This window comes from Pinus tabuliformis, chromosome X, assembly GCF_031772625.1.
Source record: "Pinus tabuliformis cultivar Carrire ecotype Pingquan chromosome X, CPIR1, whole genome shotgun sequence".
In the NCBI taxonomy this organism is placed as follows: Eukaryota; Viridiplantae; Streptophyta; class Pinopsida; order Pinales; family Pinaceae; genus Pinus; species Pinus tabuliformis.
The window spans coordinates 1,559,522,683-1,559,548,745 of NC_142308.1; the positions used below are offsets into that span (position 1 = coordinate 1,559,522,683).

Here is a 26,063-nt window from a genome sequence, read left to right on the forward strand (position 1 = left end):
GTCAATGATTGAGTTACTACCTTTGGTTCTTGAAGATATTCAACTTATACACAACAAAATTGCAGATAATCACTGTCATATATTGACAACGTGAATAAATGATAAGGTGTCATGTCACTACCCCTTGGAGATTTAGCCCACAAAACTGGGCGTTCAACTTAAAATACAAATAACTTTCAAACTCTAAAGAACTGTGTGGGGCACCACATGTCATTGGAAAGATCTTTTCGAGGAGAATCTAACTAGATTGATTAGGAGACAAGAAACCACGAATTTCCATGCCAAATTTGCTAACAAAAATTGGGGTAGCTCTTGGTGCTGCTTGGGTTGACATCAATGACAACCACCTATCAACATGAAATTTCAGACAGTTGTAGGGGCCGAAAATCAGAGTTTGACCAGATTTGAAGAGCATTGACCATCGTTGACTTGGTTGAATTTCACTTGGTTGAGGAAGGTTTGAAGGAGGGCTGACTTTGGTCTCGTGGGAGCAATGTTGCATTAATCGTTATCAGGATTAAATCGGCGCGGGGAAAAAATCGGAATTATTGGGAAAAAATCGGGAAAAAATTGTTTGGTACGAAAATATTCATTTTTTTTTTCAAATTTTTTAATATCTAAACCATCTACAACATAAAATAAATACATTGACACATAAATATGATAAAAAAACTAATATATAAGATGTTTAATATCATTTCTAGCGCTAAAATCACACATAACATTGAATCATGTCCTGAATAGTAAGTCCTAACTCCTGAGTCCCAACTCAGCCTCAAAATATCAACAAAAAATATGATAATGTATCTCATCATGTCATAATGTCATATACAATTAAATGAAAGTCTAATCCTATTGATTTCCTCTGCCCTTCTTGCGAGAAAATGCCACAAGTTTCCCTTTCCCTCTAGATGTAGATGCTGGTGCTCGTGCTAGTGGAGATGGCAGTGGAGTCTGATGTGCTCTAGAAGCTGAAGAACTAGAAGTAGGAGCTATAGGAGGTAGACCACGTCCTCTACTGGTGGCAGTGGTAGCCTGGGCAGGCGTTGTCACCTCCTCCTCCTCCTCCGCCTGCTCCTCCTCCTGCTCCTCCTCATCCTCCCCCTCCACTACATCCTGCACTAACCAATCATCAACAAAATCCATGAGAGGCCTCTCGGCCTCAACCCTCCATGCAGTAGTGGTGTCAATCCCATCCAATGAGATGGCATCCACATCAGGTGTCCTCTCAAGTTGCCTCACCCACAATCGAAGATTGTAGTAGACGTAGACCATGTCATTAAGTCGCTGGGACTCCAACATGTACAAAGATCATGAAATAATAATTAATAATTATAAAAAAAATATTGTTTAATGAATTCAAAAATTTATTTGGAAATTTGCAATATTTCAAATGTTCAAGTGTTAACCTATTGCGCTTCTTGTTGTGTATTTTTTCAAATACACTCCAGTTGCGCTCACATCCTGAGGAGCTGCATGTTTGGCTGAGGATGCGAATGGCAAGCTTTTGCAGAAGGCGTACCCGCCACCATACATTTTCCACCATGCATCTACAACAAAATTACAAATAAAATTTTAAATAAACATAAGAGAAAAATGGAATTTGAAGAGACAATGAAATTTGAAACAAAGTTACAAACTAAAAAATACCTGGCATTTTAATCGTCCTATCAGTGATAGCCATCTCAAAGCAAAATGTGCCACCTGCAATCCTATATGTCTCAATTTGTTTAGAGATCTCTATACGTTGTTCTGGAGATTGCACCATCTTTTGGACACAGGATAAGAATCCATCCATGATCTTAGCATCAAAATCAAACCCACATGCATAAGAAAATGCAGGGTTCAGGAAAAGCCCAACAGCATGAATGGGACGATGGAGTGTGTTATTTCATCACTCTTCAATCACTCCTCATAGAAGGAGTTGTTTCTGAAACCCATCATCTCCCTTATCATCATAGTAGGCCCGAATGGCTTCTTTGGCCCTGTCCATGGCTTCATACAAATAGCCCATTGCGGGCTTCTCACCATCAACCAACCGAAGAACCTTTACCAAAGGTTCAGTAACGACACACACCTCCTGCACTCCCGCCCAGAAGTCTTCCTGGTATGAAACTAGTCTGCATACGACCTCTCCTTCTGGTTTGCGGCTCATTGGCAAAGCACGCCACTCCTCTGAAAGAAACATTCTCTTCACATCCCACATAGAAATCAAGAGGGATTGAAGAGATATGAAACTGGTGGCAAACCGTGTAATGGCGGGGCGCACCAACTCTTTGTTGTTGGTGAATCTTCTCATCAAGTTAAGCACAGATGTATGATTATATATAAATTTTGTAATGCTTTTTGATGAGTCAACAATATCTTTGACAAAGGGAATTTTCCCTATGTCCTCTAACATCAAATCAATACAATGGGCAGCACAAGGTGTCCAAAATAAAGTAGGATGCCTGTCCATAAGCATCCTACCAGCAGCAACATAATTTGCAGCATTGTCCGTTATGACTTGGACAACATGTTGTTCACCCACCTCCAAAATAAACACATCCAGCAAATCACATAAAGTTCTTGCATCTTTGATTTGTGCAGATGCATCAACAGATTTGATAAACATAGTCCCCTTGGGACAACTAACCAAGAAGTTTATAAGGGTTCTCCCCTTTTGGTCAGTCCAACCATCTGACATAACAGTGCATCCTGTTTGTGCCCATGATGCCCTAAAATCCTCCAATCTTTAGGTGCAGTCACACTTTTCATTTTGAAGAATCCGGCCTCTGAAATCATGATAAGAAGGGATTTTGTACCCCGGGCCAACACTGGAAATAGCATCAACAGTAGGTTGGAAAATGGATTATTCCTTACAATGCTGAAAGGAATATCACTCCAAATGAGAAATTTTGCCAGCAACTTGTCAGCTTGTTCGTTCTCAGTTCTTTTTAGCATTGAACCGATAGATGGCTATGAACCAGGTGTGGTTCGAGGAACAAAAAATGATGATGCAGCTACCGGATTGGCTGATGCTGCAGTAGAACCAGTGCCACTTGGCCCACTTCTTTTAGCTGACCTTTTTAGTTTCCTTTTGAGTTCTTCTTTGGCCTCTCTATTCTGCTCTAAAGTTTCCAATGCTCTCATGGCTCTTTGGATAAGTTCAGGAGTTGTATTTGTACAAGGCTCCACATCATGTCCAGGGATTTTTGCAAGGTGAAACTTCAACCTGTACACCCCCTCGGACATAGGGTGGCCACACAACTTGCAACTCAAGTTTACTCTATCATTCGGAGCATCAGGTACACCATATTCCCAGAAAGGATCCAATTTCCTTGGCATGTTTGTTTTTGAACTTTGAAGTTGCAAACTTGAAGTCTTGAATGGTGTTTTGGTGCAGTTGTGAACCTATGGGAAAATAAGGATTAGGATTACAATTTAGCATTTACAAAATTACAAGTTACAAATTTACAAATTACAATTTAGTATTTTAATTTTTAATTTTTACATTGATGATTGTACAATGAAAATCCAAGTTACCCGTAACCCAACCTAAAACAACCATTCCAAAGTTCAAAGTTTCAAACACAAATTACCCAACCATTCCAAACCCAAGTTACCCAACCAAATGGCAAAAACAATGAGAAAAGCATAAACAATGTTTAAAAAAAATGAAAACAAAAAAAAATTGGTTCCCATAGTCATACCAAGTTACCCAACCCAAAACAATGAAGAAATACAAAAAAATCTTTAAAAACAATGAAAACAAAAGAAAAATGGTGCCCATACCAAGTTTCCCAACCAAAAACAATGAGAAACATACAAAAACAATGTTTTTAAATAATGAAAACAAAAAAAATTTAATCCTCATACCGTTTCTATGGAGAAATCGGTGGTCTCCTTTTGATTTTCTCCTCTAAGCACTTAGATTTGGCTAAAAACCCTCTTCAGCTTGGTCTCCAAGAGCTCCTCCTCCCTCCGCGCGCGACTGTCCAAATGAGCACATGAAAAACCCAAAAAAACGTTATAAAACCATGCTGTCGCGACCCCCGACGATTTTTTCTTAAAAAATCGCGATTTTTTTGTTTTTATCGCGATTTTTTCAATAAAAATCGGCAAAAAAAATACCAGCGATTTTTTCGTTTATTTATCGGCAGAGGGAAAAAAATCACGATTTTTTCATTTTATCGTGATTTTCACAACACTGCGTGGGAGGGCTTGGTCTTGGTTTTGGTTTTTGGGTCTTGGATTTCTCACTTTGATCTGATTCTATAAGAAGAGAAGTTGGTTGGGTTTTCCCTTTTGTGGGGTTTTGCCCTAGCATGGAGCCTATATCTTGTGTTCATTGTCTTTTGTGATCTTCGTGCTTATGTTTTTGATAATTGTTTTATGAAGAGAACATAATAAAAGTAATAAGAAGCCAACAAACATTCACAAGCAATTATCAAATAAGAGAAATCATCATAATCTTCAAGCATATTGGTTGTCTCAAATGGAAGAAGTCTCATGTGTACAGGATTAAGAAAGCCTTGTGTGGACTCAAGCAGGCACCATGAGCTCGATACTCCAAGATTGACAAAATTTGCTAAACATGGAGTTCATTAAAAGTGAAGCAAATGTTAACATGCTCATAATTGTTTGGACTATCTACTTATTTTGGTGTTGTATGTAGATGATTTGTTTCTCATAGTTGCAGAGAAGATCATAGCAGGGTGCAAAGTAGATTTGGGAGCTGACTTTTGAGATGAAGGACATCAATTTAATGCATTATTTCTTGGGGTTAGAGATTTGGCAGAGACCAGGCAAGCTCTTCGTATGCAGTTGAGATCCTAAAGAGATTTTGGATGGAGTACTGCAAGCTTATTGCCATGACTATAATCACTGATTTGAATAAGGTAATGACTTGAGGTTCAAATTTGGTGGATCCCACATTGTATAGGAAACTGATTGGTTCTTTGACATATTTGATCAACAGTAGGCTAGATATATGATTTGCAGTGAACACCTTGAGTCATTTAATGGTGGAGCTGAGGCAAGAGCATTGGGTAGTTGCAGAGCAAATGCTCAGATATGTGAGGGACATAACAGAGTATGGTTAGAGGTATTTTTGAGATGGTGAAATGAAGTTGCAGGGGTGTACAGACTCACACTGGGTAGTTTGTGGAATAGATAAGAAGAGCACGCCAGGGTTCCTTTAGTTTGGGATCAACAATGATATCTTGGTTTAGCAGGAGGCAAAGGCACTTAGTTCAACAGGGGCAGTGTATACGACAACGAGTATAACGAGTTGTGAGGCCATTTGGATATACAAGTTACTTGCATGTTTGTTTGATAAGGAGTTGGATCCTATAGTAATCTTTTATGGTAATCAGAGTTGTATTAAACTCTTTGAGAATCTGGTGTTACATGACAGGTCTGAGCACATAGAGATCAGGCACCAACGAGTATAACGAGTTGTGAGGCCATTTGGATTTGCAAGTTACTTGCAGGGTAGTTGGATCCTATGGTAATCAGACTTGTATTAAACTCTTTGAGAATCTGGTGTTACATGACAGGTCTAAGCACATAGAGATCAAGCACCATTTCTTTCGAGATTAGGATTTAGAAGGGAGCAATAAAGCTCTAATATATCTCCACAGATCAACTAGTTTTAGATATTTTGATCAAGCCCTTAGCCAAAGGGATGTTTGAGGTCCTGTTGTCGCGCAGATTGGCACGACAACGCTCGGACCGGGGCTGTCACTCTGATCCCCGATCCCTCCGTTTAAGCCCGTCTCCCGCGGCTAAGGGGGGTAGACCCTGCGAGATAGTGAAGACCAACTGCCAAACAGTTGGGTGGGAGACACGATACACGATATGATAAGCACTAGATGGATTTAGAGATTTAATAGACCAGTGCCTTGTGGAGTTAATGTTTAAATGATTACTTTTTAAATGATAAAGAAACATGGACCATGAACAGCAACCATCTATCATCAGCTAAATCATGTAACCAGAACGATATCCAGCAACTGAAAACTTCGAAAAGATAAATGCTTTAAACCACCACGAATCATAAACCATTAACCAGATATCAATTTCGCATCTCGGCTTGAAAATTTAGATCTCAGCATGAAAAATATGACAATTTCCGAAAAACAACTGAATCTGGCAAAAAATAATTTTCCGCAAAATTTTTCAAATTTTTATTTTTTTTATTTTTTTTTTATTTTTTATTTTTAAATCTTTTTTCAATTTTTATTTTTCAATATTATGGAAATTAAAAATAAATCTAAAAAAAAAATAAAAAAAATTTAAAACTAATCTAAAGTCTAACTAATATCTAAATTAAAATATAACATTAAATCAAAAATTTAAAATCTAAATCTAAATTCTAGACAACTCTAACCTAAACCTTTTTATTTTCATTTTTTATATTTTTTTTTTTTTAAATCAAAAAAGGAAAAATCTAAAACTAAGTTCATTAAAAATAAAACTAAAAATATATTTTTTGATTTTTGATTTTTTATATTATAAAAATCCTAAAATGTAAAACTATACTCCAACTAAAAAAAATAAAAATAAAGAATATCTAAAAAAAAACTAACTTATGCCAATCGTATTTTTTTTTATTTTTATTTTTTATAGAAATTATTAAATCTAAACTAATAAAACTAAACTAAAATGAAACGCTAACCAAAACATTTTAATTCTTTTTCGATTTTTTATGAATTTGCATTTTAAAAGAAATGAAACTAAAAATGAAATACGATTACAAAATAATAAAAAATTAAAAAATGAAGCAAAATCCCTAACTAATAAAATAATAATATTTTAAGTTAATAAATCGACGGATGAGATCAAGAGATGTCTTGATCCTCATCAACGGTCGAGATCATTTCTACATGGATCACTCGAACTAGCCGTTAGGATCATTTCCTTTATATAGGGTCTTAGGGGGTCATTTCAAATCATCTGATCTGTGAGTCTGTACTGAAAGCTCTCTTGTAATCTGATTTTCTGATTAATAAAAAGACTTTGGGGTTCAAACTGGCTGGGGTTACTCTCTGGAATTGCTGTGAGATTTTTGCTTTTCTGCATATTTCAGTTTTAGCAGTTAAAATAGCTGGTTTTTCAGAGCATTGTGAGTACAGGTATCTTGCTCACGTGCTAGGGTTTGAGGGCTGCTAGGGTTTCTGAAATAATGGCAGGTATCTCCATTATTTCCTGAGATCTAGCAGCTTTCTCTCTCTCTTTGCTGATGGTTGCTTGAGATGTGCAGGAAAACATTTTTTGAAGGAAATTTGTGGGCGTTTGGGGAAGTTCTCGGCTGAACCAACCAACTCCCGCAAGCACTTTCTGTGCAGAGCCCAGCTGATTGTTCCCTGGGTTAATCATTCGAAGTTTCTTTTCTGTTTTACATTGAGAGTTTTTCTTTCTGTTCACAGTGAAGTTCAAGATTACATGATATTCTAAATAATTTCTGTATTTATGGCTAAATCTGGCTGTTGAGGGGCCAAGTTTGTACATTAATCAGTTTTTCTGTTTTAGGGTTCCAAAATTTTGTTCAGGTTCATTTTGGGTTTTGCATGGCTTAGGCACTTCTGATCCGAGGCTGTTAAAAATATGCTAAAACTGTGATGGGCATCATTTCATACATCAGCTGGATGAAGGAGAACACATCTAGTCAGCAAACTAAAGCTACGAAAACTGTCAATAAAATTTTCCGACATCTGATATCAGATATCTCAAGCCCAGTGACAGAATGAAGATTTCTTATTCCTGAAGACAAAATCACACCAGCGGCTTCAACATTCATCCACGTTTATACCCACATCAAGCCAGGGAAAATGCGTTTTCACTTCCCAGCGTTTTTTGATTCTCTTGGTCACGTTGCTGAGGGTTGATCTTGTCTCGGCGTTCCTTTTTTGATCATATGCATGTGGCAATCCGTAGCATGCGTCCAGAAACTTTCAAAAAAAAAAGGGATTCGTTTCTCTCCTTTCACATGATTCGGCTTCAGGGTATTCGCAGACAAATCGACCATATATGCACTGTCCAGCCATTAGCTCGGGGTCTCACTCTCATCGGGTCGATTTCTTTTTTAAAACGGGTTCCATTCACCGCCGCTACAGCATTGCCATCGACTAGGACATTCGCTGGTTCGATTTCTGAACACTGTTGACAAAGCATTCGGACCAGGTAATGCATTTTCGTTTCTGTTGCCACCGATTGCCATTCAGAACTGTCCAGGATCACAACTTGTTGCCGCAGTCAGTGATACGCTTCATTTTTGGTGGTCACGTAGCCTTAGGGTTTAGTTATAGTGTTGAGTTTAGTTCTTTTTTTTAATTTTCCTAGATTGTAATTCGTATTTCATTTTTAGTTTCATTTCTTTTAAAATGCAAATTCATAAAAAATCGAAAAAGAATTAAAATGTTTTGGTTAGCGTTTCATTTTAGTTTAGTTTTATTAGTTTAGATTTAATAATTTCTATATAAAATAAAAAAAAATAAAATACGATTGGCATAAGTTAGTTTTTTTTTAGATATTCTTTATTTTTATTTTTTTTAGTTGGAGTGTAGTTTTACATTTTAGGATTTTTATAATATAAAAAATCAAAAATCAAAAAATATATTTTTAGTTTTATTTTTAATGAACTTAGTTTTAGATTTTTCCTTTTTTGATTTTTTTTTAAAAAAATATAAAAAATGAAAATAAAAAGGTTTAGGTTAGAGTTGTCTAGAATTTAGATTTAGATTTTAAATTTTTGATTTAATGTTATATTTTAATTTAGATATTAGTTATACTTTAGATTAGTTTTAAATTTTTTTTTTTTTTTTTTTTAGATTTATTTTTAATTTCCATAATATTGAAAAATAAAAATTGAAAAAAGATTTAAAAAAAAAAATAAAAAAAATAAAAAAAAATAAAAATTTGAAAAATTTTGCGGAAAATTATTTTTTGCCAGATTCAGTTGTTTTTCGGAAATTGTCATATTTTTCATGCTGAGATCTAAATTTTCAAGCCGAGATGCGAAATTGATATCTGGTTAATGGTTTATGATTCGTGGTGGTTTAAAGCATTTATCTTTTCGAAGTTTTCAGTTGCTGGATATCGTTCTGGTTACATGATTTAGCTGATGATAGATGGTTGCTGTTCATGGTCCATGTTTCTTTATCATTTAAAAAGTAATCATTTAAACATTAACTCCACAAGGCACTGGTCTATTAAATCTCTAAATCCATCTAGTGCTTATCATATCGTGTATCGTGTCTCCCACCCAACTGTTTGGCAGTTGGTCTTCACTATCTCGCAGGGTCTACCCCCCTTAGCCGCGGGAGACGGGCTTAAACGGAGGGATCGGGGATCAGAGTGACAGCCCCCGGTCCGAGCGTTGTCGTGCCAATCTGCGCGACAACATTTTTGGCGCCGTTGCCGGGGACAGAGTTTTGCTGTCCTTGGTGTTTCAAACGACAATCATTCATCTTCTCATCTTTCTCATCTCTCAGTTGAGCTGGCAGATTCAATATTTTGGCATCTTTTCATCACATATCAGCAGCATCTCTTCGATTTTGTTTCCTGTTTGGGTGGCGACTCCATTTTCTTATTTTTCCCAGACAAGAAGCCTACCGCATATCTGTTTGTTGATTGCTTCTCGGATCTTAGAATCAGATTTGTTGTTCAAGTGGCGACTCCACTTCTTTTGATTTTCTTGAGCAAAGATCTAGTTCTATCATCCCTTGTTGTTCATCATGGATTATTCATGTAAGCCATGTCATTTTACTAATAATCTCCATGATCTCCCGAGAGAGGCCATTTCTAAATTATTAAAGTTCTCGGGTGATGATCCGGTCGCTGTTAAACGTCATTTAAACATATTTACTTGTGTAAAGATCTTGTATTGTAGATTTCCTCAATATAATCATGAAGACTTCAAGATGCATCTATTTGTCCATTCTTTAGAGGGTGATGCCTTGAATTGGTTTAATAACTTTCCTAATGATTTTTTCACTTCTTTACAAGACATTCTCAATGCTTTTAAAGATAGATATGATAGTCCAAACAGCTTGCCTTCTACTTCTAAAATTGTTGAACAGAAATAAAGTAATTCAGCTGTTGAAGAAAGAGTTCAAGATCAGAATATGTCAGATCAAGTTCAGGATAGTGAAAAATCAGGGATAAATGACAATGAAAAGGAGGAGCAAAAGCAAATAATACAAGATTTAAAGATGCTGGTGAAAAATCTGGAAAGCAACCAAACTAATCTTATCAATGATGTTAAAACTTTACGCACCCATCTGGAAAAACGTAATAAGGAGATTGAGGACACGCAAAATCAGCATGCTAAGGAAATTGAGGCCATGAAAACTAAACATGAAACGGAAATTGGAAACATGCAAGCGAATCATGAAGAAGAAATAAATTCCATGCAGCATTGCTTGATGTACATAGAGGAAGAAAATGTTAAAATAATAAAAGACATGGAAGAACATCATGCCAGACAAATTAGTGCTATAAAGGTTGAACACTCTAGACAGATGGATGCCATTAGAATACAGGTTCAAAAATTTCAGCAATTGGAAAATGAAAGAAAACAGATAACATCAATAGATCAGGAGCCTTCTCATTTGTTGCAACAAGATCCATCTTATTATGAGGAGGTTATTAGTTCAGTTGAAAGATGGTTGATTGAGGATGGACTTAAGAATGATAAAGATCAGATGCGGGCTAAAGAGAGACATATCACGCGTACTTCATCTAATAGTTTCGAGACAGAAAGTTCCAGCTCATCAGTAATTCATCCTGCCAGAAAGAAAAAGCGCAAGAGGAAGAAAATGAGAAGAAGATTTGACGCATCAGACGGCCGCGAGCAGCTTGATTTTCGGATAGGAAAGAGTCCTACCATATGCAAAATGGGACATGGCACATCCGACAAGCAGCCGACAGATTTGCCTGAAAGCAGGCAAATGCTCAGTATGCACTATATTGAAAACATCTGATGCCGTAGGGCATCCTTTGTATCGTATTTCTAACCCTACTCCTTTTTTTTTTTTTCCGCATTTTCGTTTCTGTTTTAGATAGTTAATAAATGAAGAGCTTTTATCTTTATTGTGCTTAACGTATATGCTGATTTTTGGATGGACGCTACTTATTTTTGTGTTGTATGGATGCAGATTCTGGATTCTCACATTCCTGCAAGCAGCAACGTGTCCCCAAGTAGAGCCAGATGTTGACCCCTACTGGTCAACTACCCATGCAGTGCACCCCGTTTTTCTTGACAGAAAGAAGCAGCACCTGATCAGCATGTCCGTGCCATCCTGCCATCATCAGCAACTTGATCATTTTTTTTGTAAACCCAGTCTGCATGTATGAATTGTAAATAATCTAAGCAGATCAGAGTCATGTATGTAATTTGCCTAGGTGGACCTAACTTTCTGATGATAATCTACGTCCCGGAAGGTTTTTTGTCTCACCGATCCACGGATCGGCAGAGTTTTCCTTCAAACCTGACCCCAAAGCCGGGATTGATTTTGTCATTAGAACTTTAGGAGAATCCTAGTGTGTTGATCTGCTAGATTATCGTTGTGTCGCAGAGCTGGGTGTTTTGTGAGGGTCTGTATTAAATGGGTTTGCCCCTTAAGATGTAATTTTGTAAAAGTCATGATGTAATGTGTCCTGAGGGTCGAGAAATGTTTTAAATCCCCTCATGAGTCCTAAGTCCTAGGTCCTAGGTGATGTTTCCGAAGGTTTAGTTCAGTGATCCATTTTAAAATGAATTAAAAAATTAAAAAATGAATAAAAATAATAAAATAATAAAAAATAATAAAAAATTAAAAAATGAAGCAAAAACCCTAACTAATAAAATAATAATATTTTAAGTTAATAAATCGACGGATGAGATCAAGAGATGTCTTGATCCTCATCAACGGTCGAGATCATTTCTACATGGATCACTCGAACTAGCCGTTAGGATCATTTCCTTTATATAGGGTCTTAGGGGGTCATTTCAAATCATCTGATCTGTGAGTCTGTACTGAAAGCTCTCTTGTAATCTGATTTTCTGATTAATAAAAAGACTTTGGGGTTCAAACTGGCTGGTGTTACTCTCTGGAATTGCTGTGAGATTTTTGCTTTTCTGCATATTTCAGTTTTAGCAGTTAAAATAGCTGGTTTTTCAGAGCATTGTGAGTACAGGTATCTTGCTCACGTGCTAGGGTTTGAGGGCTGCTAGGGTTTCTGAAATAATGGCAGGTATCTCCATTATTTCCTGAGATCTAGCAGCTTTCTCTCTCTCTTTGCTGATGGTTGCTTGAGATGTGCAGGAAAACATTTTTTGAAGGAAATTTGTGGGCGTTTGGGGAAGTTCTCGGCTGAACCAGCCAACTCCCGCAAGCACTTTCTGTGCAGAGCCCAGCTGATTGTTCCCTGGGTTAATCATTCGAAGTTTCTTTTCTGTTTTACATTGAGAGTTTTTCTTTCTGTTCACAGTGAAGTTCAAGATTACATGATATTCTAAATAATTTCTGTATTTATGGCTAAATCTGGCTGTTGAGGGGCCAAGTTTGTACATTAATCAGTTTTTCTGTTTTAGGGTTCCAAAATTTTGTTCAGGTTCATTTTGGGTTTTGCATGGCTTAGGCACTTCTGATCCGAGGCTGTTAAAAATATGCTAAAACTGTGATGGGCATCATTTCATACATCAGCTGGATGAAGGAGAACACATCTAGTCAGCAAACTAAAGCTACGAAAACTGTCAATAAAATTTTCCGACCTCTGATATCAGATATCTCAAGCCCAGTGACAGAATGAAGATTTCTTATTCCTGAAGACAAAATCACACCAGCGGCTTCAACATTCATCCACGTTTATACCCACATCAAGCCAGGGAAAATGCGTTTTCACTTCCCAGCGTTTTTTGATTCTCTTGGTCACGTTGCTGAGGGTTGATCTTGTCTCGGCGTTCCTTTTTTGATCATATGCATGTGGCAATCCGTAGCATGCGTCCAGAAACTTTCAAAAAAAAAGGGATTTGTTTCTCTCCTTTCACGTGATTCGGCTTCAGGGTATCCGCAGACAAATCGACCATATATGCACTGTCCAGCCATTAGCTCGGGGTCTCACTCTCATCGGGTCGATTTCTTTTTTAAAACGGGTTCCATTCACCGCCGCTACAGCATTGCCATCGACTAGGACATTCGCTGGTTCGATTTCTGAACACTGTTGACAAAGCATTCGGACCAGGTAATGCATTTTCGTTTCTGTTGCCACCGATTGCCATTCAGAACTGTCCAGGATCACAACTTGTTGCCGCAGTCAGTGATACGCTTCATTTTTGGTGGTCACGTAGCCTTAGGGTTTAGTTATAGTGTTGAGTTTAGTTCTTTTTTTTAATTTTCCTAGATTGTAATTCGTATTTCATTTTTAGTTTCATTTCTTTTAAAATGCAAATTCATAAAAAATCGAAAAAGAATTAAAATGTTTTGGTTAGCGTTTCATTTTAGTTTAGTTTTATTAGTTTAGATTTAATAATTTCTATAAAAAAAAATAAAAAAATAAAATACGATTGGCATAAGTTAGTTTTTTTTTTAGATATTCTTTATTTTTATTTTTTTTAGTTGGAGTATAGTTTTACATTTTAGGATTTTTATAATATAAAAAATCAAAAATCAAAAAATATATTTTTAGTTTTATTTTTAATGAACTTAGTTTTAGATTTTTCCTTTTTTGATTTTTTTTAAAAAAAATATAAAAAATGAAAATAAAAAGGTTTAGGTTAGAGTTGTCTAGAATTTAGATTTAGATTTTAAATTTTTGATTTAATGTTATATTTTAATTTAGATATTAGTTAGACTTTAGATTAGTTTTAAAATTTTAATTTTTTTTTTTTTAGATTTATTTTTAATTTCCATAATATTGAAAAATAAAAATTGAAAAAAGATTTAAAAAAAAAAAAAAAAAAAAAAAAAAAAAAAATTTGAAAAATTTTGCGGAAAATTATTTTTTGCCAGATTCAGTTGTTTTTCGGAAATCGTCATATTTTTCATGCTGAGATCTAAATTTTCAAGCCGAGATGCGAAATTGATATCTGGTTAATGGTTTATGATTCGTGGTGGTTTAAAGCATTTATCTTTTCGAAGTTTTCAGTTGCTGGATATCGTTCTGGTTACATGATTTAGCTGATGATAGATGGTTGCTGTTCATGGTCCATGTTTCTTTATCATTTAAAAAGTAATCATTTAAACATTAACTCCACAAGGCACTGGTCTATTAAATATCTAAATCCATCTAGTGCTTATCATATCGTGTATCGTGTCTCCCACCCAACTGTTTGGCAGTTGGTCTTCACTATCTCGCAGGGTCTACCCCCCTTAGCCGCGGGAGACGGGCTTAAACGGAGGGATCGGGGATCAGAGTGACAGCCCCCGGTCCGAGCGTTGTCGTGCCAATCTGCGCGACAACAGGTCCTTGGTGACAAACTTGGATTGGTGCAAAATTTCTTCCTCGCTAAGAGGGAAGAGTATTGATGATTGTAGCTCGAACAAGAACTTCCGCATAGGTTTTGTGTCAAATGTGTTGAAGTCATTTGAAGTCCTTTCTATTTTGTAATTTACTTTATTAAAGTAAATTATGAAAGTGAAAAGCCTTTTAATTTTAAGTTTTGAGAAGTCTAATAAAATGCAAGTTAATTACATTAGTGATTTATATGAATCTTAACAATTGATTTCAAATGAGATTGAGACTTAATCTTGGCTATTGATCTCAAAGTGAGATTGGGGTTAGGAAAATTTTGTCATCAATTCAAAATTATAACAGAAGAGCAAAGTGATAGGATAAGAAATAGTAACTGAGTTGCGCAGAGTGACACAGGTTTTTGCTTAGTGTGGAAGCCAGGAGGACAAATGGAAATGGAATAGCAATAGGGTAATCAACGTCAGCCAACTTGCGGAGGCCATGCGATCCGACAGTGAAGGGGGCTGTATGAATTGGGCGCAGCAACAGAAGTTCGACCCATCAATTTGGTTATACAATTTCTGGGAGTAGGCTGTACAATTTTGATAAGTTTAAGGCTGTACAAGTGAGCTGTGTAAGGCCATACAGCAGCCAGGTTTTTCTGTAGCCTCTCTTTCTCAATGTGCAAGTTTTCCCAGTGTGAGAAGCCCTTTTAAGTTTGGAATAATTTATAATAAAAAACTGATTTTAAGGGCAGGGAAAATTATCATTGTATTTGGAAATTTAATTTTGATTCCGTTGATTTATTTTCTGGCCATTGTGTGATTAATTCTATGATCAGAATTTTTCTGTTTAAAAATAAAAATCAGCAAGTAATTGTGCTTGAGATTATAAGAAAAGTCTTCACCTAGGATTTGGATACAAAATTTTAACATGCAATCCCTTATGTTGTCTCTCTCATGGTGCACCTAACTATTCTATCGATCCCTTTTGGTAATTTACATACGTTGATGTATTTTTTCCCGTCTTTCTCTTTATTTCTATGTATTCTCCTGTACCATCCAGATATAGCTGGAAATACCATATGATGCACTCCTATTTACCACTTTTTGAATCTCTTGCATTAATATGATGTCATTCTTACTGACCTAAAAAAATAGGTCTTTTGTCTTCGTGAAACCCAGAGTATCTTCGTATGGTTTGGTGAAGTCCCATTTACTGCATGGGTCAAGAGTTACAGATGTTTGCAGTTATGAGGGTCTCTACATGAATTCTATTGAATTATTCATCTTTCTTGAAAATCACATGGTCAAAGAATATTTTTGATTTTGAAGATAATTTACTTGTGCTATAAACATTTCTTTTATTGAATGAATGTTTCAGCTGCGGGATGACCTTCGCATGAAAACGATCCAACTAGCAAGTAAGATTTCTGTACTTTTGCGTTGTCTTACTTTTTGTTTTGTGGATGGAGAGGTAGATCTTACAAGGCAAGCCACAATATTGGATAGGAAAGTGAGTGTAACATGACAGTAGTTAAAGATGGAGGAAAATGAAATGAAGCATGGATGGCAAGTGACAAAGTAAACAGTGGGATGTTGCCTAAATAAATTTAGGGTGAATTAGGGCTTAGTGAATGATTCTTCAATTGTTTTTACTGATTAATTTGTGTTCCAATTGATCTGGATTATGTTCCATGTAACTTGTGAGGTTTTTCATGTTTCATATTTCAGGAAAAAATTTAGAAAAGGCCAGCCAAATTGCAGAGCTAAGAAATCAGGTGAGCCTTTGATAGAATTGTGAACTCATTGGAGACTTACAAGCCCATTTTTGTTGAAAATTATATATAAGAATGACTCATGTCTTTGTACTGTCGTCTTTGTGAGTTTTGGGAAGTCAATTCTCTGTTTTTAACAGAGGAGTGACATTTTTGAAGTGCCCTCATGCACATTCAGAATGTACCTATATGTTTCTTCTTGAAATGAAAAAGTATGGTTTTTTCCTTGGGGTGCAAGTTCCTAAGTTGATGTGGTGGTATACTACACCCCACTCTGGTACTACAACACCAACAATTTCGGTGTCATCTCTTGTGGGCCCTCTTTCTTTGGCTTTTGATTGTAATATATGCGATGTCCATAATAGTTTCAAGTTCTACTATATAGTGGCATATCTCCAATGTCCATGTTGGAATTTCGTTCCACATTAATATTCTCACTCCGTCCTTCCTCCTCCGATCACACTTCCAGCATAAATTATCTTGATATTTTGCTTTCTGTATTCTAAATATTTTAATTATGTAAGTTTGAGCCTGCCACAGTTGATGCCTCTCTGATATTATTGTTTTCCTTGCGTTGTTCTTATCCATCTCTTTGTATTATTCAGAATACAACTTCCTCATCTCCAGAATTTGTAATTTGGTAGCTGTACCCAGTCTTTCTCCATATTCTATCTTCATCTGACTTTGGTCGTTGTAACAAAATTATATGCAACAGAGTTATATTGTATAGTTGTATTGTAGTATCTCACTTGTCAACTGGCAAAAGCAGTTGGCTCTTGTACTCACGTACAAGCTTAGCACTTAGTATTTAATCTGTTGTCAAGAAACAAACAAGCTGATGGGAAAAAAATTGTTAGTATGGTTCATATTTACTGTGTATGGCAGTATTATCATTTGAAATGTGACTATACAGTCCATATATGAATATGGCCTTATCCAGCCGCATATGCTACAATATGGTTGATGTATATTGATCATATTTTGGCCATACTTCTGTTGTATTTCATTTATATTTGACTGTTTTTAGCTGTATTTTGGTTGTACATTGACCATATTCGGCCATTTTTTGGATATATGCTACTGCTTTTGTTTGTATTTGTTTTTTTTCCAAACACTGATTTTTCCAGATTGTATTGTCTCTGTATACTTAGCCATACATGTATATGGTAAATCATGTATGGTTTAGTTACTTCTTGGGTTATGCAAGGTACCCCAGTCTGAACATTGTCGCAAGATATCTATTAAACGTGCGACTGTGACAATTTAGTCTTATGGAAAATCTTCACCTTCTAGATCTAGGAATTTAAGCAACACTAGAGAGGGCAGGCAAAATTAGTAGTTAGAATGCACAACTCTTATCTCAAAGTACACGAGTCGATGTTGAGATTTAAATTTTCAGTGTTATTAATTTATTCATTCTTAATGGAACTATACTTTGCCCTCAGGACATTGTTAGATGATTGAAATCACTTTTCAAAAACATAATTAGAATGTCATCATTTTTAGTTTACTTGTAGTGATATCACTCTTTAAGCTTCATAAAGGTTGATTTTATTGTTTACAATGGAATATATATTAAATGCATTTAAGGTGATTTACGTGAGAGGAGAGGATGTTTTTAGCGGTTGAAACCTTACTACCCTGCACATATCGTTCTATAGAAGATATTTAAGTATATTCCACAGTTTGCAAGTATTATAATATGCAAAACAGTAATTTATCTCTGAGTATTTCAGTTTTCTTCCTTTTATTGAAACTTCTAACAACTCAAAAACCCTATTAGTTTATACTCAAGACAGACGGGAAACCTAAATCTGGATGCTTTCTTTTCCAGAGAGAATATTGTTTAATTCTGTTATTATTCCAATGTTTTCCTTCAGGAGATGATACCCTGTCTAAATTCCGGGTAGATTCTCTTAACTAAAGCCAAAGAAATGACGTGTAAAAAATGCTTGAAATTATTGTCTTGTCTTATTCTTAACATATATAGGCAATGTTGCTGACAGTGGCATTGGGATAAAATTGGCAAGGGTCCGAAAAAGCAAACAATTGTAAAAGTTGGGAAAATATCGGTAAAAATCAGCAAACATTGGCAAAATAAAAAATACAAAACTTAAAAAAAGTAAATTTAAAAAAAAACTAAACCAACATAAATTGCCCCTGCCCTCAGCGCCACAGTTTTTTCAATTGTTATGCAATTTTTCATGCTATTCACGATAAAATTGCGATTTATTTGGCATTTGAAAAAACTGCCAATTTTATGGCTGATTTTTTTGGTTGGGCTGAGAAATCAGAACATCGCAATGTTTTAAACACTGTTACAGGGTCCTTTCAATTATTCAAATACTTCAAATGTCCTTTAATCAGTTTATTTGCTGCCAAATAATAAGCAGATTATTTTTAGGTAAAGATGATGGAAGACATCTGTATAAAATAGACTTATATATTTAGTGTTCTTCAACTATTGCTTTTGTTGAAATTCTGATGTTATATGTTATTACAATCACTTAAATCAAGAACTTCTTGACGCTGCAAAATATAATTGTAGATAGAACATAAACCATATAAACCATATGCACAATGGAAGACAGTCAAGAACTCAATGAGACACAAAGAAGTTAGGTCAATGACCAGGGCAAAAGCCACAAAGGGAAACCCAACCAGATTCTTCTTCTATTAGAAATCAATTGTTCAGCAAAGATACAAAGTACAATGAGAGAATGGAGAACTTCACCTAAATCTGAAGAAGATCTCTGATAGCAGTGGCTGATGCAAACGCTGAATCACTTTGGCTCTCCAAGATCTGCTCTTGCTCTTCAAGGCCCTCTCTTTCTCTCTCTCTCAATCTTCCTCTAGATTCTCAAACTCTCTCTTTCTCAAGTTCAAATTCTCTTTTCACAAGCACAAGTAAGTGTGTCAAGTGAGGATGAGAGGCACAAATATATAGGAAGAGAAAGGAGGTCGAATTCATGAGGGAGTGACTACTGTGCCTTGAGGAGGAGTTACATGTGCCAAAATAGGAGTGTAACTTATGCCATAAAGGAGAGGAGTGTAACTTATGCATTTAGGAGAGAAGTGTAACTTATGCATTAAAGAGGTGTAAGAGGAATCTTTTTATGACGAGTCATTAAAGTGTGTAAGAGATGCGTAAGAGCATTAAAGAGAGAGAGGAATGAATCAATTAAGAGAGAGAGAGTAACATATGCATTAATTGAAGGGAGTTACGTATGACATGATTGAGAGACTTGAATTTCTTTTTAATAATAATATAATAATATCATAAAGAGGATGATGATAATAATAATAATAATAATATTGATTATTAAGTTAAACAATAAACAATTGAGACGATTAAGGACAAGTTAAGTGATTTTCCATCGTATATATATATATATATATATGATTACGAATTGATGGAAAGTGATTTACTATTTTTGGAAAGTCATGGTTGCAAAGATAGACATGATTTTATATTTTTAGAAAGTCACTTTAGAAAGGTTGAAAATGAAATTTTATTCAAGGAAATTCATCCCATAGCTATAAATTTTCAACACTCCCTCTTAGCTAGGGAGGAATGTCTTTTTGATACATGGATCTCTGCTATCTCTGCTTTGGAACAATGATGTTACAATCTAATGAAGAAGAATCATCATAGGGGAGATACATCCATCACCCTATATAAACTTGGGGGGATCCACTTGTCAACACATGACAAGGATCTCGCACATCCAAAGCTCATCACTGTTTGGAGAGATCCACTTGTCAACACATGACACAAATCTCGCTCATCACTGCTTGGGGGGATCCAGTTGTCAACAGATGACAAGGATCTCGCTCATTCAAGGCTCATCATTGCTTGGGGGGATCTACTTGTCAACACACATGACAAGGATCTCGCACATCCAAGGCTTATCATCCATGACCACCCTCTCTAGGAAGGGTGTTAAATTTGGCAACTAGGGCCAAACTCCACATTGGACAACTCATGTGATGCAATGGATATTTTTATTGGATTCCTCTTTCCGAGAGGTGTAGGATTGATCTAAAGATCATCACATTTCGACATGTACAAATGAAATTATAAATTTATTTCGTTTATGGACAAATTGTTAAGGTCGGCCAACAAACTAATGTAGGCTCAGAAGCCCAAAAGACATGTCTTTTCATCCTCAACATTGCATATAAATAGAAGGTGCATCTACATCATTTGATCGTCATTCATTCTCATACATATCTCTCTCTCCTCATTTGATTGGGTCGCACAACTTCAGGGCAACCTTCTTCTCCTCCACATATGCGAAGTTTGACTGCAATTTTCTGTTACCAGAGTTGACTAAATTGCAGGAAGTTTGACCAGCGTTGATCGAGCAACGTTGACTGTGATTTTTGTGGGAATATTTATGTTTGGACAGGTCGCATTCTTTGGAACAGAAACCGAGATTTTCTATGTTGTTTGACTAGCGTTGATCGCAGGTTTGACTCTGCGTTGACAGAGTTGGATTGATACTTTCGGGATTGTTTTGGGATGATTCAAACTATCCTTAGAGGCCGAGTTGATTGGGTTTGACGGAGATGATTTGTAGGAAGATTTCTGCTAAGTTGACCAACGTTGACTTTCTGGTTAGGGCATCCTGTTGATTGCAGTTTGACTGGACAGATTTGACTGTGTTTGGGCAAGTGAAATTTGTATATTGTACTCTCTCTCTCTGCTAAACTTTTGAAGAATAATAAGAAGACTTGATCAAAGGGTTTCCCCCATTGGGTTTTTTTCCATCACATCTTGCTAAATATTGTCTCCTCTTGTTTTGGCTTGTCTTCTACTTTTTATTTATGTTCTATCTGCATTTACTGTCATGTTAATGTGATTGCTAATCTGGAAATTGATATTGGGCTAATAAGAAAAATTGAAGTAAATTGCTCTTAAGCATAGAACATACCATTGTTATCTAAAATTAACATGGTATCAGAGCTGAGGTGAAGACAAAGCCCAAGCAAGAGTGAAAAGAGCAATCACTGAGATTTGTTGGACAAGGACAAGAGTCAATGGCCTCCGCATCTTACTTCAAGCCTGATGACAAGCTCAATGATAAGTCTGATTATCATGCATGGAAGATGTCTCTTGATTTGACTTTGGAAGAGCAGGATGTTATGGACTATGTGCAGGGAAAGATCATTGAACCTCCTTCAAATGCACCGACTGCCGCTAAGACAAAGTACAAGAAAGGTGAAGTCAAAGCAAAGAAGATCATCAAGGATTCTATTAACAAGCATTTGGTTGCATACATCTCCGATTTGAACACATCTAAGGAGATGTATGACAAGTTGGTTGGCATGTTCAATGTTAGCAATGCAAACCAAGAAACTGAAACTGATCGGACCATATCCAACAAGCATCGAGACTCTATTTATGTCTTTTACCCTAATAATTAGATCGTTAGACACATGTGTGCAGGTTTAACAAAGCCCTGTATGGGTTGAAGCAAGCTCCCCGAGGTTGGTATGAGAGGACCGACAACTATCTGATCAAGTTGGGATTTTACAAGAAGTGAAGCTGATTCGAACCTTTACTTTAAGGTTGAGAATGATAGACCTCTCATCTTGGTACTTTATGTGGATGATCTCTTTCTAATAGGTGCAGGCCCTCTCATTCATCAATGTAAGAGGGAGTTGGCTTCCGAGTTTGAAATGAAGGACCTAGGACTGGTGCACTATTTCCTAGGGTTGGAGGTTTGACAAAAGCTAGGTGAGATTTTCCTTTCGCAAGGAAAATACATTGTGAAGCTACTTGAAAAATTTGGGATGGTGGATTGCAAGTCTCTGACTACTCCGATGGAACTTGACTTCAAGAAATTATGCGGAAGTGCTGCTAGGCTTGATTTGGGAAATCCTTCTGAGTATCGTCAACTTGTAGGGGCCTTGATGTTCTTGGTGAACTCCCGTCCAGACATATGTTTTGCAGTGAATACATTGAGTCAGTTTATGGTCGGGCCTCATCACATACATTGGATTGCTGCCAAGAATCTCTTGAGATATCTCCGGGGCACAATCACCTATGGACTGAGTTACACTGCTGGGAATGTGAAGCTCCATGGTTATTCTGATGTTGACTGGGATGGCAATGTGGTGGATTATAAAAGCACATCTGGATGTTGCTTCTCTCTAGGTTTTGCTTCGATATCCTGGATGAGTAGGAAGCAGAAGTTGGTTGCTTTGAGCACTTTTGAGGTTGAATATATTGCTACTTGTATGGCCTCCTGTGAAGTTGTTTGGTTGAGGAAGCTCTTTAGTGAGCTGTTTGGACATGTGCTGAATACCATCGTGATCTTTTGTGACAACCAAAGTGGGATTCGTCTTTTTGAGAATGCCATGTTTCATGATTGCTCCAAGCATATTGATATCAGGTACCACTTTATCCAGGATATGGTACAACGGGGAGCAATAAGGCTCCATCACGTTGGGACTGATGATCATGTCGCAAATATTCTTACAAAGCCCCTGGGGAAGGTCAAATTCTTAACCTTCCGTGAACGGCTTGGAGTCGTGGAGAGACCCTCTTATGAGGGCCCTGTTTGATTTGAATATTGAGCTCTAGGAGCTCCGGGGGGCTTGGGGTACTTCTTGGAGCGATGAGGGACCATAGGGTGAGTGGTTCACCTTCTCTTGGTGGTGCGCGATGTACAGGGTGAGTGGTTCACCTTCCCTTAGTGGTGCGTGATGTACAGGGTGAGTGGTTCACCTTCCCCTTTGATACCCCATGATGGTTGAGGTATGCATAGGATGAGTGGTTCACCTTCTCCTATGGCATAGGAGTAGGATGCGTGGTTCACCTTCTCCTGCCGATACATCCTACCCATACAATCTGGGACTCATGGGAAGTACCTCTCATCTGGCCAATGAGTAGGGAAATGAGGATAGGGACCATAGTACTACCGTTGGACGCCTCGTGTACTACTGTACTCCCTATGCTAGGATGTTTGATATTGATCTGGGATTAATGGAGACCGACTTTGGGTCAGTGGAGAGTGGTATGATACACTCTCAATTATTGGAGACTAACTTCGGGTAAGTGGAGAATGGTATGACACATTCTTGATCATTTCTTCTTCATTATTTCTTCATGGTTCAGCAGAGTAGGGCAGAGCAGGGATGTCAGAGATGGTACATATTGACAGATGATTTGGCAGGTGGAGTTCTTCCTAGTTGAGAGGGAGTGTTAAATTTGGAAACTAGGGCCAAACTCCACCTTGGACAACTCATATGATGCAATTGATATTTTTATTGGATTCCTCTTTCCGAGAGGTGTAGGATTGATCTAAAGATCATCTCATTCTGACATGTACAAATGGAATTATGAATTTATTTCATTTATGGACAAATTGTCAAGGTTGGCCAGCAAACTAATGTAGGCTCAGAAGCCCAAAAGACATGTCTTTTCATCCTCAATGTTGCGTACAAATAGAAGTTGCATCTACCTGATTTGATGATCATTCATTCTCATAGATATCTCTCTCTTCATTTGATTGGGTCGTACAACTTCAGGGCAACCTTCTTCTCCTCCACATGTGCAAAGTTTGACTGCGATTTTCTGTTTCCAGCGTTGACCAAATTGCAGGAAGTTTGACCAGCGTTGACTGGGCAACATTGACCTTGTTTGACTGCGATTTTTGTGGGAATATTTCTGTTTGGGAAGGCTGCATTCTTTGGCACAGAAACCAAGATTTTCTGTGCTGTTTGACCAACAATGACTGTGGCAAGTTTGATTGCAGGTTTGACTCTGCGTTGACCGAGTTTGACTGATATTTTCGGGACTGTTTTGGGCTGATTCAGACTATCCTTGGAGGTCGAGTTGACTGGGTTTGACCGAGCTGATTTGGAGGAAGATTTCTGCTAAGTTGACCAGCGTTGACTTTCTGGTTAGGGCATCCTGTTGACTGCAGTTTGACTGGACAAATTTGACTATGTTTGGGCAAGTGAATTTTGTATATTGTACTTTCTCTCTCTGCTGAACTTTTGAAGAATAATAAGAAGACTTGATCAAAGGGTTTCCCCACATTGGTGTTTTTTCCCTGGCATCCGCCAAATATTGTGTCCTCTTGTCTTGGCTTGTCTTCTACTTTATATTTATGTTCTATCTGCATTTACTGGCATGTTAATATGATTGCTAATCTGGAAATTGATATTGGGCTAATAAGAAAAATTGAAGTAAATTGCTCTTAGGCATAGAACATACCATTGTTATCTAAAATTAATAAAGGGTCACATCTATCAGTTCATGCTACTCTCGGAAAACAAACAACTTTCCTTTCGGCAGAGGCTTGGTAAGAATGTCAGCGATTTGGTCATCAGTCGCTATATAATGAAGTCTTACTGCTCCTCTTTACACCATATCTCGGATATAGTAATATTTGATCTCAATGTGTTTGGACTTGTCATGGAACACATGATTTTCAGCAAGTCGAATCCCACTCTTATTGTCATAGTAAATTACTGTAGTATCCAATACTTGCTCAAACAACTCTCCAAAGAGCTTCCTTAACCATACTGCCTCACAACTAGCCATGCTAGCAACAATGTATTCTACTTTAGCCATGCTAAGGGCAACAAACTTTTGCTTTTTGCTCATCCAAGATATCATGGTAGATACTAAGTTGAAGCAACACCCTGATGTGCTCTTTCTATCAATAGAGTTACCAACCCAATCAACATCAAAGTATCCATGTAGCCTTGCATCTTCGACAATATATCTCAATCCAATATTGATGGTCCCATGCACGTACCTCAACACTTGCTTTACAGAAACCCAATGTGCATGAGCAAGCTTAATCATGTATTGACCTAAGAGTATTGACTGCAAAGCATATATCTAGTCTAGTGTTCACTAAGAACATCAGTGCCCCAATCAATTGACGGTACTCAAAAGGATTAGCCAAATCAGGTCCTGCAGCTTTACCACAAAGCTTATTGAAATTCATTTCCATTGGAGTATTCATGGACTTACACTCAAACATGCCAAAACTTTCTAGAAGTTTGACAACATATTTTCCTTGAGAGAGGAAAATCTCACCATATTTCTGCCATACCTCCAGGCCCAGAAAGCAGTGCATTAAACCAAGATCTTTCGTTTCAAATTCAAAAGCTAACTCCCTCTTACACTAGAGAATAAGAGGTTCACTACCGGTCATAAATAAATCATCAACATACAATACCAAAATCAAAGGCATACCTTGGACTGTCTTAAAGTAAATATTTGGATCTAATTGCTTCTGGTAAAACCAAGCTTCATCAAGAAGCTATCTATGCGAGCATACCAAGCTCTTGGAGATTGCTTGAGACCATAGAGGGCTTTCTTCAGTCTACACACATGAGTTTTTGGATCATGTTCTTCAAAGCCTTGTGGTTGCTCCACAAATACCTCTTCTTTAAGGAGGCCATGCATAAAAGCAGTCTTCACATCCATTTGGTGAAGAGACCATACTTTGCTAGCAGCTGGAGCTACAATAGATCAGAGGGTGGTGTAATGGGCAACAAGTGCAAAGATTTCGTCATAGTATATTCCCTCTTTCTGAGAGAAACTTCTAGCCACAAATCTAGCTTTATATTTTTCAATACTGCCATCAACACCATGTTTAATTTTATACAACCATTTAGAAGATACAATGGATTTACCCTGGGGCCTTGGAAGCACTTCCCATACATCATTATGAATGATGGATTCATATTCTTTAGCCATTGCATCTTTCCACACTTAGGCCTTTACAACTTCTTCAAAGTGCATGGTTCAACTTGAATAATGTTGCCCATGGCTACAACATATCCTTGGAACTGACAAGGTTTCTTACTTTCTCCGAAAGTTCCTCTGGGTGTAACA

At 36.9% G+C, this 26,063-nt stretch overlaps 1 protein-coding gene across 1 annotated transcript in view; it reads left to right on the forward strand.

The window, feature by feature from the left end:
* The window catches only part of LOC149145994 (vacuolar protein-sorting-associated protein 37 homolog 2-like), a 214,691-nt gene that overhangs the window by 159,750 nt on the left and 28,878 nt on the right, over positions 1–26,063 (forward strand). Inside the window, exons 4-5 of the mRNA XM_089448956.1 lie at positions 15,802–15,841; positions 16,152–16,198. Of these exons, the coding sequence (XP_089305082.1) occupies positions 15,802–15,841; positions 16,152–16,198 (87 nt within the window). The remainder of the gene's footprint in view (positions 1–15,801; positions 15,842–16,151; positions 16,199–26,063) is intronic.